Source organism: Phyllostomus discolor, chromosome 7 (genome assembly GCF_004126475.2).
Source record: "Phyllostomus discolor isolate MPI-MPIP mPhyDis1 chromosome 7, mPhyDis1.pri.v3, whole genome shotgun sequence".
NCBI classification, from domain to species: domain Eukaryota; kingdom Metazoa; phylum Chordata; class Mammalia; order Chiroptera; family Phyllostomidae; genus Phyllostomus; species Phyllostomus discolor.
Genome location: NC_040909.2, coordinates 111,031,669 through 111,045,516, shown reverse-complemented (window position 1 = coordinate 111,045,516; position 13,848 = coordinate 111,031,669). Strand labels below are relative to the sequence as shown.

General features: G+C 37.0%; 1 protein-coding gene across 2 annotated transcripts in view; it reads left to right on the top strand.

Annotated features, from left to right (window-relative positions):
• STK3 (serine/threonine kinase 3) overlaps window positions 1-13,848 on the top strand; it is a 252,662-nt gene that overhangs the window by 16,066 nt on the left and 222,748 nt on the right. For both annotated transcript variants that reach the window (XM_028533670.2, XM_036031288.1), the window contains exon 2: window positions 6,912-6,992. In XM_028533670.2, coding sequence (XP_028389471.1) covers window positions 6,912-6,992 — 81 coding nt within the window. The remainder of the gene's footprint in view (window positions 1-6,911; window positions 6,993-13,848) is intronic.

Below are 13,848 nucleotides of genomic sequence, written 5' to 3'. Positions count from 1 at the left end.
ATTGTTTCGTTTAATGTTCAGAAATTTTTTTTAAAGATTTTATTTATTTATTTTTAGAGAGAGGGGAAGAAGGGAGAAAGAGAGAGAAAGAAGCATCAATGTGTGCAAGATATATCAGTTGGTTGCCTCTTGCATGCCCCCAGCTGGGGTCCTGGCTTGCAACCTAGGCACATGCCCTGACTGGGAATCAAACCAGAGACTTTTCGGTTGCAGGCTGGCACTCAGTCCACTGAGCCACACCAGTCAGGGCAGAAGTTTAATATAGTTCCGTTTGTGTATTTTTGCTTTTGTTGCCTGTGCTTTTGGTGTCATTTCCAAGAAATAATTTCCAAATCCAATGTCCTTTAAACTTTTCCTTCTAGGAGTTTTATAGCTCTAGGTCTTATGTTTAGGTCTTTAATCCATTTTGAGTTAATTTTTGTGTTTGGTGTAAATAAGGGCCAAGCTTCATTCTTCATGTAAATATCCAATTTTGCCAGCACCTTTTGCTGTCTTCTTCCCATTGTGTAGTCTTGGCATCAATGTTGAATATCATTTGGTCATATGTGCAAGGGTTTATTTCTGGGCTCTTCTGCTCCATTGGTTTCTGTATCTGTCTTTGTACTAGTACCACAGTGTCTTGATTGCTGTTGATTTGTAGTATGTTTTGAAGTCAGGAATTGTGAGACCTCTAATTTTGTTCCTTTTATCCCAAGATTGTTTTGGCTCTTTGGGGTCCCTTGAGATTCCATATGATTTTGAAGATTTTTTTTTCTACTTCTGCAAAAAAAACAAAAGCCATTGGGATGTTGATAGAGATTGCATTGAATCTGTATGTTGTTTCGGGTAGTATAGGCAGTTAAATAATATTAAGTCTTCTAACCGATCCGTGAGCATAGGATGTCTTTCCATTTATTGTATCTTCTTCTGTTTCTTTTTAAGCAATGTTTTGTAGTTTTAATGTATGTCTTTCATCTCCTGGGTTAAATTTATTCCTAAGTACTTTATCCTTTTTTTAATACCATAATAAATGGAATTGTTTTCTTAATTTCATTTTAGTATTGGTCATTGTTGACGTATAGAAGTGCAACTGGATTTTGTGTATTGATTTTGTATTCTGCAACTTTGCTGAAATTTATTAATTGTAACAGTTTTTTTTTTCTGGAATCTTTCATTTTCTACAGATGAAATCATGTCATCTATAAGCAGAGATGCTTTTACTTTTTTCCCAATTCTTTGTATTTTATTTCTGTTCCTTGTCTCATTGCTTTGACTTGGAGTATGTACTATGATGACTTGGAGTGTGTACTATGTTGGAGCATGTACTATGTCTTATTGCTCTGACTAGGAGTATGTACTATGTTAAATAGTAGTGGACGAACTTGCCTTGTTTCTGACCATAGAGGAAAAGCTTTCCATCTTTTACCATTAAGTATCTTAGGAGCTTTTCATTATATTGAGGTAATTTCCTTCTATTTCTAGTTTGTTAAGTGTCTTTATCATGGAAGGTACTGAATTTTTTCAAATGCTCTTTCTGCATCAGTTGGGATGACTATGTGGTTTTTGTCCTTTATTTTGTTAATGATTGATTTTCATGTATCGAGCCAGTTTTAACGTTCAAGGTATAAATTCCACTTGGTCATGGTGTATAATCCGTTTACTATGCTGTTGAATTTGTTTTGTTAGTATTATGTTGAGGATTTTTGCATCAATATTTATTAGAGACATTGGTTTATAGTTTTCATGTAGTTTTGATATCAGAGTAATACTGGCCTCATAGAATGAGTTTAGAAATGTTTGCTCCTCTTTGATTCTTTGGGAGAGTTTGAGGAGTATTAGTATTAATTGTTTCTTTAAATATTTGATAGAATTCTACAGGAAAGCTGTTTAATACTAGGCTTTCCTTTGTTGAGAGGTTTTTTTATTATTCCTTAAACCCTTATTAGTTACAGGTTTGTTCAGATTTTTTATGTCTTCATGATTCAGTCATGGTAGGCTATGTGTTTCTAAGAATTTATACATTTCTTCCAGGTTATCTGATTTGTTTATGTATAATTGTTTATGTACTCTCTTGTAAGCATTTTTATTTCTGTGACATCAGCTTTAATCTCCTCTCTTTCATCCCTAATTTTAGTTATTTGAGTATTTTTCCTCCTTAGTTTAGCTAAGGGTTTGTTGACTTGGTTGGTCTTTTCAAAAATCCAACTCTTTGTTTTCTTTCTCAGTCTGTTTGGGCTGGTATAACAAAATATTGCAGACTGGGTGTAAACAACAGGAATTTATTTCTCATAGTTTGGGAAGCTTAGAAGTCTATGATCAAGGTGCCAGGAGGGTCATATTCAGGTGAAAACCCTCTTCCTGGTTCATAGCTGACACCTTCTTGCTGTGTCCTTAGGTATCTCTTTGGAGCCACTTTCATATGGCACTCCTCCCATTCCTGAGGGCTTCACCTTCATGACTTAAGCACTGCACCCGACACCATCATCTTTGGGGGTTTGATTTCAGCTTACAAGTTTTGGGAGGACACATATTCAGACCATAGCAGTTTTGCTGTTTTTTTGTCTTATTTTTCTAGTGTCTACATGTATTTCTGTTCTAATTTTTATTATTTCCTTCCTTTGGGTTTAGTTCATTGTCCTACTCTCTTGAAGTTTAGTTAGGTTATTGCTTTGAGGTCTTTCTATTTTTTAAGTGTAAGGGCTTACTGCTATAAATTTTCCTCTTAGTACTGTTTTTCCTACATCCCATAAGTTTTGATATGTTGTGTTTTCATTTTCAGTTGTGTCCAGATATTTTCTTAATTGCCGTGTGATTTCTTTTTTGACCTACTTGTTGTTTAAGAACATGTTATTTAATTTCCACATGTTTTTGGAGTTTTTTCTTTCTGATTGGAGAAAATATTTTGTATGATTTCAATATTCTGAAAATATAAGACTACTTTTTGTGGCCTAACATGCAGTATCTTTTGGAGAACATTTCATATGCATTTGTGAAGAGTGTGTATTCTGCTGTTGTTGAGTGGGAGAAAGGGCTTTTTCCCCCCGTATTTACCTATATTTTACTAGCTGTTCCTCTTTATATTTTTGGTGTAGATTTATGTTTCCTTTTGGCATCGATTTTCTTTAGCCTAAAAAAACTGTCTTTAACTATTGAATTCTCTCACCCTTTTATTTGAGAAATTTTTGTACTTACCTTTCATTTATTGAGGATATTTTCATTTAATGCAGAATTTTCATTTGATTGTTTTCTTTTAGCACTTTAAAGGTGTCTGTTTCTCATTGTCTTTTGGCCTGCTTAGTGTCTGATAAGTTGTCCTTGTTTTTGTTTTGATATAAGTACTAGGTTTTTTTCCTGTGACTACTTAGTATTCTCTCCTTCTTACTGGCATTCAGCAATTTAATTATAATATATGTTTGTGTGTGTTTACCTTTAGATTTGTTGAGTTTCTTGCATATGTAGATTTATTGTTTTCATAACATTTGTAAAATGTTTGGCTATTGTCTTCCCCCTTCTCTCTCTACATCCATCTGTCTATATATCATCTGTATTTCCATCCAGGTATCTATCTGTTAATCTATACCCATATCTTTCTCTATATCCTTCATTTTTATGTGGGACTCAGGTTTTTCTTTTAAACATTTTTCCCAAGTTATTCATGTTTTGCTGCATTGTCTAATCTGCTCAAATACCTATGCAGTGAAAGTTTTATTTCAGGTATTTTATCCTCTCCAAAATTTCCATTTATGTTTTTTATCTTTCTGCCATTTTCTTTACATCTATGAGTACATATTCATAATTGGTTTTTATAAGACGCAGGTGACTTCTCAAACAACATGGGTTTGAACTGCGTGGGTATACTTACATGTACATTGTTTTCATTCTGTGTATAACTGGACCCGTGCAATTCAAACCTGTGTTGTTGAGGGATCAGCTGTATCTTTGATAAGAAGTTGGGCATCTGCAAATGTGGAGGTCTGACTTATTTCAGGATTTTCATGAGTCAGCTCTATTTTTCTCCACTGCTGCCATTTCTGTGTGTTTTTTAATTGACTAATTTTTCTCCTCTTTATGAGTCATAGTTCCTGATTTCAAATATGTTTAGTAATTTTTGATTGAATTCTTGAAATTGTAGGTTTTACATTCTGAGTGTTGGATGTTGTTTTAGTTAAGAAGTTCTAGACTTCTGGTAGGCAGTTAAGTTACCTTGTATATTGGCTCATTATTTTTGAGTCTTGTGTTTAAGCTCCTTTTGGGAGAATTGAAAGTAGCCTTCATGTTTTGGTAATGTTTTCTCCTTTCTAAGAAAAATAAGGCCATTCTGGAATCATTACTGACTGACCCTTGTAAGAGTTCTTTCAGCTTTTGCTGGTGGGAAAGATCCTCAGCCTCCCATGATCTCTGGGTATTGTTCTATTACAGCTCCCTGGTCATTGTTCTTCCTCAGGAAGTTGATTTTATTGGGCTTTATAGAGTGTTTTTTTTTTTTAAAATTTTTAAATTTTTTTTAGCACACACAGATTGGCATTTAGTTAAAGAGTCAAGGAGATTCCTGGACCTCATTCTCTGCATAGCTTTCTTCTTGTAGGTATTCTGTAATGCAAGTTTTGTTTTCCTTGCCTCCCCACACCCCCAACTTTGTTTCTTCAACTCAGTAGAACTGCTGGGCTCTGTTTGGGTTCCTCTTGCCCTGTGCTTCCGTCAGCACAGGCCTCTCCATCTAAAGCCTTGGGGATAGTGGTCCCCTTTTTCTCAGGGATCTCAGTTCTGAAATGCCTTATATCTAATGTCTGAATATAGTTGTTTTCTATTTTTTGTTGAGTTTTCTAGTTGTTTATAGCAGACAGATAATTCTGGATCCTATTACCTCCTTGTGGTCAAAGGTGGACAGTCCGTAATTGACACCTTTAAATCTTTGTTTGGACTGTCAGTAGCTTTTGATGCAGTCAAGCACTACCTTCTTGTCCTACAAGACATCATTTCTTAAATATTGATGGCTTCCTGGGATGTTTTCTTCTTGACCCTTATTTCTTCTTCGACATTTTCTTCATGATTTTGTCCCTTCTCATGTCTTCAGGCTCCATCTCTGTGTTGATGGCACCAAAATAATATTTTCAACTCAGATCTCTTTTGGGATTCATACATACATTTGCTTATGGGAAGTCTGCATTTGGGTGGGTTGGCTTAGACCCATCATATTTCCCTCCAGATTGTTTTTTCTGGTGTTTGTTAGCTTGATAAATGACATTACCATCTACTAATTTGGTTAAGCTAAAGGCTTAAGAGACATACTCAACTCTTCTCCATCATCACTCCCTATTTAATCAAAACCACTTCTGTATTGATTATGCCTTTTTAATATGTTGAATAGCTTATCTTCTATCAATTCTTACTGTCAGTATTATATTCTATGCTACTATATATTGAATCAGCTCCTAAGTAGTTTTCCTGTTCTGTTCCTGAAACTCATACTGTTGCATGTTCTTCCTCTGTATTACAGGGGAAATGATCTTTGTGAAATAGAGCTCCTTAAGATGGCTCACAAGGCTTTTTAAACCTGACCTTGCTCACCTCTCCATTTTAGTTATTTTTACTTGAATTATTTTTGGTCATTCATATGTGAAGCTCCATTTGTACTGTGCTATGTTTGGTCTCTCAAGTAAACCATGCATAGTCTCTCTGATCTCTTTGCTTCTAGATACCTGCACATGCCATGCTTGTGGATGATTTTTTTTAAAGAAAAGAAAACAAAAACAAAAAACAAGAAGACATTTCTGTATGGCAAATGGTTGTATAGACCATAAAACCAAAAAGTTATAAGTGAAGTTAAAATACAAGTGAAAAATATGTCCAAATGAAACAAAGACTATTTTCTCTTGTATACAGATTAAAAAAAAAAAGAACAAAAACCCAGGAGAAAAATGGCAAAGAACATGACTAGATGGCTTAGTTATATAATTATACTAGGAGATGTCCAGCCTCACTCATAATAAGAGAAATGCAAATTAAATCTACTCTGAATTACAAGTTTTCACCTAACATATTAACTAAAATTCGAATATTTGGATAAATACTCTGTTGGTTAAACTGAAAGAAAAGAAGCTTTCTCATGTATTACTGGTAGGAAAATAAATTGGTACAAGTTGCCTGGAGGCAATGTGCTACTAGCAATATACATGTATGCTTATATAATGTGCAATTATAGTAGATAAAATATAATGTAACCAATAATTTTAATAATTACAATAATAGTTATATACTATATTCAATTATGTATAACATGTAATAGTTATAATAGTGATATTTTTAGTCATATATACATTATTAAGTTTATATTATAAGATGATTATACTTTATATGCTTATATATAATTATGTATTTGTGTGTTTTCATTTGATCTCACAGTTTTACTTCTGGGAATTTATCCTATAGATATACTAATACATATGTGACTTAATTTCTGTACAAGCTTATTCATCACAGTTTATAATAGCAAAAGGGAATCTAGATACTTATAAACAAGGAATTAGTAAGAGGTGCTACATCTTTGCAATAAAGTAGTATGTAGTTGTAGGAAAAAATGAGGATGCTTTCTGTGTACTTATGTTGTAGGGATCTTCAACATAAAGTTACATATTGTTAAATGAAAATAGCAAAGTGTGTAACTGGATAAAAAAGAGTGTGTGAAAAATGCTGTGTGTTAAAAGGGGAGAAATAAAAACATACTCATATTTGTGTAAAGGTTTCACAAGAAGCTAAATAAAAGTGGTTATTTTTTGAGGTGTTTCTGGACAGAGAAGAAAAGGAAGATTATTTACTGTGTACTTTTTTATATTTAAGTTTCGAACCATCTAAATATTGCTTCTTTAAAATAAAATAAAAAATTTTATTAAAGGTCTTAAGGAAATATTTTCTTTTTGTCTTTTTGTCACCAGTAAGCTAAAAAAGCTGAGTGAAGACAGTTTGACTAAGCAGCCTGAAGAAGTTTTTGATGTATTAGAGAAACTTGGGGAAGGGTAAGTACAAAATTATGAAAGTAGCATTGAGATAATGGCAGAACAATTATAAAGATACAATACTATATAATATTAATTTTTCACTAGGGTATATTTGCTTGAATTGAATAGTAATGGTATAGAGGGAACATACCTCCATATAATAAAGGCCATATATGATGAGGCCACAGTTAATGGTGAAAGGCTGAAAGCTTTTCTTCTAAGATCAGGAAAAGACATGGATGCCCACTATGGCCAGTTTTGTTCAACATAGTACTGGAAGTCCTAGCCAGAGCAATTAGGTAAGAAAAAGAAATACAAAGCATCCAGATCAGAAATGAAGAAGTAAAACTGTCCCTGTTTGCAGATAATGTAATATTGTATAGAGAGTCCACCAAAAAACTATTAGAATTAATAAACAAATTTAGTAAAGTTGAAGAATATACATTAATATACAAAAGCCAGTTGCATATTTATTTATTTATTTATTTTAGAGAGAAGGGAAAGAGGGGGGAGTGAGAGACAGAGAGAGAGAGTGGAAGAAATGTCGATGTGAGAGAAAATTTGATTGGTTGCCTTTCATAGGCGCTTGACCAGGGACCAAACCTGCAGCTTAGGCATGTGCCCTGACAGGGAATCGAACTGGTGACCTTTTTTGATTTGTGAGATGACTCTCAACCAGTTGAGCCACACTGGTTGGAAGTTATATCTTTATAATAATAGACTATCAGAAAGAGAAATTAGGAAGACAATCCCATTTACAATTGCACCAAAAAGAATAAAATATGTAGGAATAAGTTTAACCAAGATGGCAAAAAACCTGGACACTGAAAACTATAAGACATTGATGAATAAAATTGAAGAAGACTAAAAAAATGGAAAGATACAGGGGGGACCCTCCCCCCCAAAAAACGGAATTATCTTCTGGAGGGTGGGCCCCTTGTTATACAGGCTTCCCCCAGAGTGAGTGTTCTAGGAACTCATCTGTATCAGTGTACCAGCTGGAATTGTTGCGAGAGGCTGCATTCAGCTTTAGTGGAATTTTTGAAGATTCTTTCAGAGTGTTTGCCCATTTCATGATGGGTGATTTACAAGTGAACCTGACCACACTGCACACTGAGTGTTCAGCATTTTTGACCAAAAACGACATGACCCCCATGGCCCACCTTTCTTGTTGACTGGATCTCGCCCTGAGCAACACTTTTTTGTTTCCCCAAGTAAAAAAAGTCCTCAAAGGGAAATATTTTGTTGATATGGAAAAGGTGAAACAAAAAACAGCAAAAGCACTAAAAGGCATCAAAATTGAAGAGTTCAAAACTATTTTGAGCAGTGGATAAAATGTCTTAATAGGTGTATTGTATCAAAAGGAGAATACTTTGAAGGTGACTGTAATTTAAACATATAAGAATAAATGTACATTTTTCCATAAATAAATTCCTTGTTTTTATGGGTCCCCTCTTATATTCTGTGCACATGGATCAAGAGAATTAATATGTTAAAACATCCATGCTACGCAAAGCAATCTACAGATTCAGTGCAATCCCTATCAATATGCCAGTGGCATTTTTTACAGAAATAGAACAAAGAATCCTAAAATTTATGTGGAATTATAAAAGACCTCTAGAGCCAAAGCAATCTTGAGAAAAAAAGAACCAAATTGGAAGCAGCACACTCTTTGATTTCAAACTCTCTTGTAAAGCGATAGTAATCAAAACAGTATGGTATTGGTATTAAAACAGACACATAGAATAGAGAGCTCCCAAATAAATCAATGCATATGTGGTCAGTTAATTTATGACAGAGGAAACAAGAATATACAACTGGGAAAGGGTAGTCTCTTCAATAAATGGTGTTCAGAAAACTGGAAAGAGACAGTCTGTGAAAGGAGAGAACATATTCACCAATGATACAGTTATCTACGTGAGTGAACTAGTAGGGTGACTCCCGGCTGTTTGAGATGACACACTGAGACTGGAAGTTTTGGTCTTACATCTATATCACTAAATGCCTTTCTCCCGGGAAAACTTGGAATCCAATGCTGGACATTTTCTTTGCGGTTTTACTGGTTTTACCAATAGAATCTGACAAAAACCTTGCAACTTTTTTGGTGTGAATAGTAGGTGTACTTCAGTTGGACTTTGTATTCATCTCCCTGGTTCCTGTGGAGATTTGAGTACAATTATAGAAGTAGTGAGTGATGGTTGTGGGGTGATATGGAGGAGAATCTATTGATACATTTCCTTGAAAAGTTACTGTGTCAGCTGAGGACATTATAGAATCTTTAGGCATCGTGAGGCTAATCTTCTCAGGCTGGGTGGTAGAGCTGCTTTTGATGCCAAGGGAGGCCTGCTAGAGTTTAGAGGTTCAGGGTACTCAGATTAATACTAATCTACGTAAGTGTCCCCAAACCAATTCTGTGGATACCTCTCTTTACAATTAAAAATATAACATTATCATAATAGATCTGGTGATGGCGTGAATTCAGTTTGCAGTGTAATTCAGCTTCCAGCAAAGCTTAGACTTTGAGTTTTGTTTTCAGAAGTCTCATTACAGTGCCTATAAGAATTAAGAAATTCTTGGACTTCTGGGTGAGATGGCAGCATAGGTAAATATGGTTTGTATCTTTGTACAACCACATCAAAATTACCGCTGTAGAACAACTATCACTCAGAACTGTTAGAAATGAAGTTGAATGGAAGTCTGACAACTATGGAATTAAAGAAACTACATTCATCCAGACTGGTAGAAGGGGCAGAAACACAGAACAGGCTGGTCCCACATCCACCTGTGGTGGATAAAAATTCAGGAGGGATGTCTTTGGAGCAAAGAGCACCAGCCCCACACCAGACCATACAGCCCAGGGTTTCAGTGCCAGGAAGGAAAGTCCCCATAACTTCTGGCTACAAAATGAGCGGGAATTGAGTTGGTGGAAGAAATTTCTGGAGTCCCAAATAGCTCCTCTTAAAGAACCCACACATGGACTTGCTCAGACTCACTCCCTCTGAGCTCCAGCACTGGGATAGCAGCTTGAAAGGCAGCAGAGATATACAGGGAGGAATTTAAGTGACATCAAGGCGAGAACTGGGGGACAGCTTTCTCCCAGATAGAAAGGTGGGTGGAAGCCATTGTCCCTTTTCTGAATCCCCACCCCCTCCATACCTCAGAGCCACAGAGGTGACAGGCAAGTGCCATATCTGAGACTCCATCAACCTGGCTAATACTGTACCCCTTCTTGAGGATCCCCTGAGACTCTCTCCCACCCAACTTACAAGACTTTGTCCCACCCAGTTTATGAGACTCTGTCCTACCCAACTTACAGGCCCACGCAAGCTATTAACAGTGACCTTTCCAAATGAATGGTTGGCCTTGGCTCATGCTTCACAACTTCCTATATACTCTCAAACAAGTACAGCCTAGCCTCAGTGAGCCCCAAGCCCTGTACCTCTTACTAAGTGCTCCCAGGCCCAGCTCTAGCAGCAACCAGCCTAGATTGACAGCTTGGTTTTGCCTAGGAGTCTCCAAGCTCAGAACAAGTAGCAGCCATCTCAGATTACTTTATAGCTCACATAGGGTGGCTCTGGGCAAAAAACAGGTAGGGGCTGACCTTGGCCCTGCACCACCTGGGAAACCCAAGAGCCTGTGCACACAGTGGACAGCTATTGACCACATCAGAGCACCACTCACTCTGTCCCTGCACAGCTGATACTCCATGGAGAGCAGAGGTTGGTGGTCAGTATTTATAGCCAGTCCTTGTAGCAGACTGGTCTGGGTAAATCCCTGCTATTGACCTGCCAATAGTAATCAAGGCTCAATTATAAGAGGAGGGTGTACTCAGCCTATATGAAGGGCACACGTTGAGTACCCTGCTTGGGTGATAGGGGAAGCTGTGTCACTGGACCCTGCTGGACACCTACTATATTAGGCCACACTACCAAGACAGGTAGTCATAGCAGATCTACTTAATACATAGAAACAAACACAGGGCGGCTGCCAAAATGAGGAGACAATGAGTCATGGCCCAAATGAACATATCAAAACTCCAGAAAAAGAACTGAGCAAAATGAAGATAAGCATTCTATCAGATGTAGAGTTTAAAACACTGGTTATAAGGATGGTCAAGGAACTTAATGAGGACCTCAACAGCATAAAAAGATCCACTTAGAAATGAAGGATACACTAGTTAAAGAACAATTTACAGGGAAACAACAGTAGTGTGGATGAAGCCTAGAATGAAATCAATGATTTGGAACATAAGGAAGAAAAAAACAACCAATCAGAACAACAGGAAGAAAAAAGAATCCAAAAAAAACTAGGGCAGTGTAAGCAGCCTCTGGGACAACTCCAGGCATTCCAACATTCACATTATAGGTGTGCCAGAAGAAGAGAAAGAGCAAGATACTGGAAATCTATTTGAAAGATTAATTTTGAAAGAAAACTTTCTTACTTTGATGAAGGAAATAGACATGCAAGTCCAGGAAGCAGAGGGAGTCTCAAACAAGATGGATTTAAAGAGGCCCACTCCAAAACACATCATAATTAAAATGCCAAAGGTTAAAGGTAGAGAATTTTAAAAGCAGCAAGAGAAGCAGTTAGTTAGCTACAGGGGAATTCCCATAAGATTGTCAGCTGATTTCTCAAAAGGAACTTTGCAGGCTAGAGGGATTGGCAAGAAATATTCAAAGTCATGAAAAACAGGGACCTACAGCCAAGATTGCTCTACCAGCAAAGCTATCGTTTAGAATTGAAGGGCAGATAAAGAGCTTCCCATACAAGAAAAAACTGAAGGAGTTTGTCATCACCAAACCATTATTATATGAAATGTTAAAGGGACTTATTTAAGAAGATCAAAACTATGAACAATAAAATGGCAAAAATGCATATCTAGCAACAATTGAATCTAAAAAACAAACTAAGCAAACAAGAACAGAAACAGAATCATGGATACGGAGAGCATTTTGATGGTTGCCAGATGGGAGGGAGGTGTGGAGGAATGGGTGTGGAGGTGAGGAGATTAACAAATACAAATAGATAGTTATAATAAATGTAACTACACCTATGTGGATGTAAAGTACAGCATAGGAAATGGAGTAGCCAAGGAACTTAAACACATGACCCATGGACATGAACAGAGTTGCGCGTATTGCCTGAGGGAGTGGGGGATGCTGGGTGGAAGGGGGCCAAGGGGGAAAAGAGAGAGAGAGAGGGAAATTCTTTTGGGACATTCAGAAGTTTTTTGGTTATCTCAGTCTTGAGCTGGGAATTTAAGCCCTGGGCTTATTATATAACTTTCACAGTGTAGGCCGGGTATACAACCCATTCTGTTGTCCTTGTACTCTTATTTTTACCATAGCATTCTGTTAATACAGATAGTTGATCTTCTAAAATCTTGCCTAGACTCCAGGCACCCATGGGTAATAATGTAAATAATTGTTTTGCCATTGAATGTCATAAGCTATGAATTTTCTATTTGTTGTATTATTAAAGTAATTACTATCTCCAAATCTAAGAAAGAACTAATGTAAGATTCCCATTTTTAACATTCTTTTCCCTGGGAACACTTCCTGTACCAAAAATTATTGGTAGCTATGCTTGGTCAGGGAAAGAAAGGCTACTTTGTGTGCTCTGGGTATAAAGAATTTATTATAAAATTAGGAGCTGGAATGACTTGTGGTAGGGCCGTAGATGCAAAGGTCATGGAATCTGCTGCTAAAGGTCAGAGAAGCCAATGCTGGAGATCTCAGCCTGTAGTACTGAAGCAGGTGTTACTCAAAAGCTCACTGGGGATCTTCTGGGATCCTTGAGAATCTTTGAGATGCTCCCACCAACTATCTCAGGACACAGTAGCAGTATGGTGGTTATCAGAAGCTCAGCAGGAATCCACTGTCTCTCATATCTGCCATTGTACCTGCCACATCTGGAGAGGGATGGTTTCTCCTCAACTTTTTGCTATTTCGATTTCATGCATGTGCTCCTCATGGTCAACTATGAACTGGGATCCATTTAGAGAAGGGAATTCTGGTAAATGTGGTTCCCAGCTTCACTTTATCAGTGACAAGACTTGAGAACAGTTGCTTAATTTACAATAGACAATCTAGAACTTAATTCTATGTTAGCTTTTGAGGATATATATAGTTTTTCTGGAAAAAGTAGAGCTATTGTTAATATAACGAGAACAGTTTGCACGATATTGAGGTAACCTGGCAGCCAAGGAGAGTGGACTGGAATGCAGCTGTGGAACGATGACTTCACTGTACTAGTCGGTGGGGGCCGTAGACCCTGTTGAGTAAACGTGTGTACTGTGTGGCTGTTACTTTAAAAATGACTGAGCAAGTAGAACAATGAGTCTGCATCGAATTTTGTGTTAAGCTTGAACATTCCTCTGCAGAAACTATCCATCTGATTCAGAAGGCCATGGCTATGGGCAACTGGTGGTTGGCAGCTTCATCACAATAACATGGCCACTCAGGCATCATGTCTGGTGCAGTTTTTAATGAAACATCAAATCACTCAGGTGACTCAGCCCCCCTACAGCCCAGATTTGGCGCTCTGTGACTTCTGGCTTTTCCCCAAACTAAAATCACCTTTGAAAGGGTAGAGATTTCAGACTGTTAGTGAGATTCAGGAAAATACGATGGGTCAGCAGATGGTGATTGAGGGAACTGTGTGAGGTCCCAAGGTGCCTACTTTAAGGGGACTGAAGCATCATCGTCCTATGGACACTGTTTCTTGTATCTTGTATCATCTGCAATAAATGTCTGTTTTTCATATTACATGGCTGGATACCTTCTGGACAGACCTCATATACTTACACACCCATGCATATACCTACATATATATGGCTTTTAAGGAGAGATTGTGTGTGTGTGTGTGTGTGTGT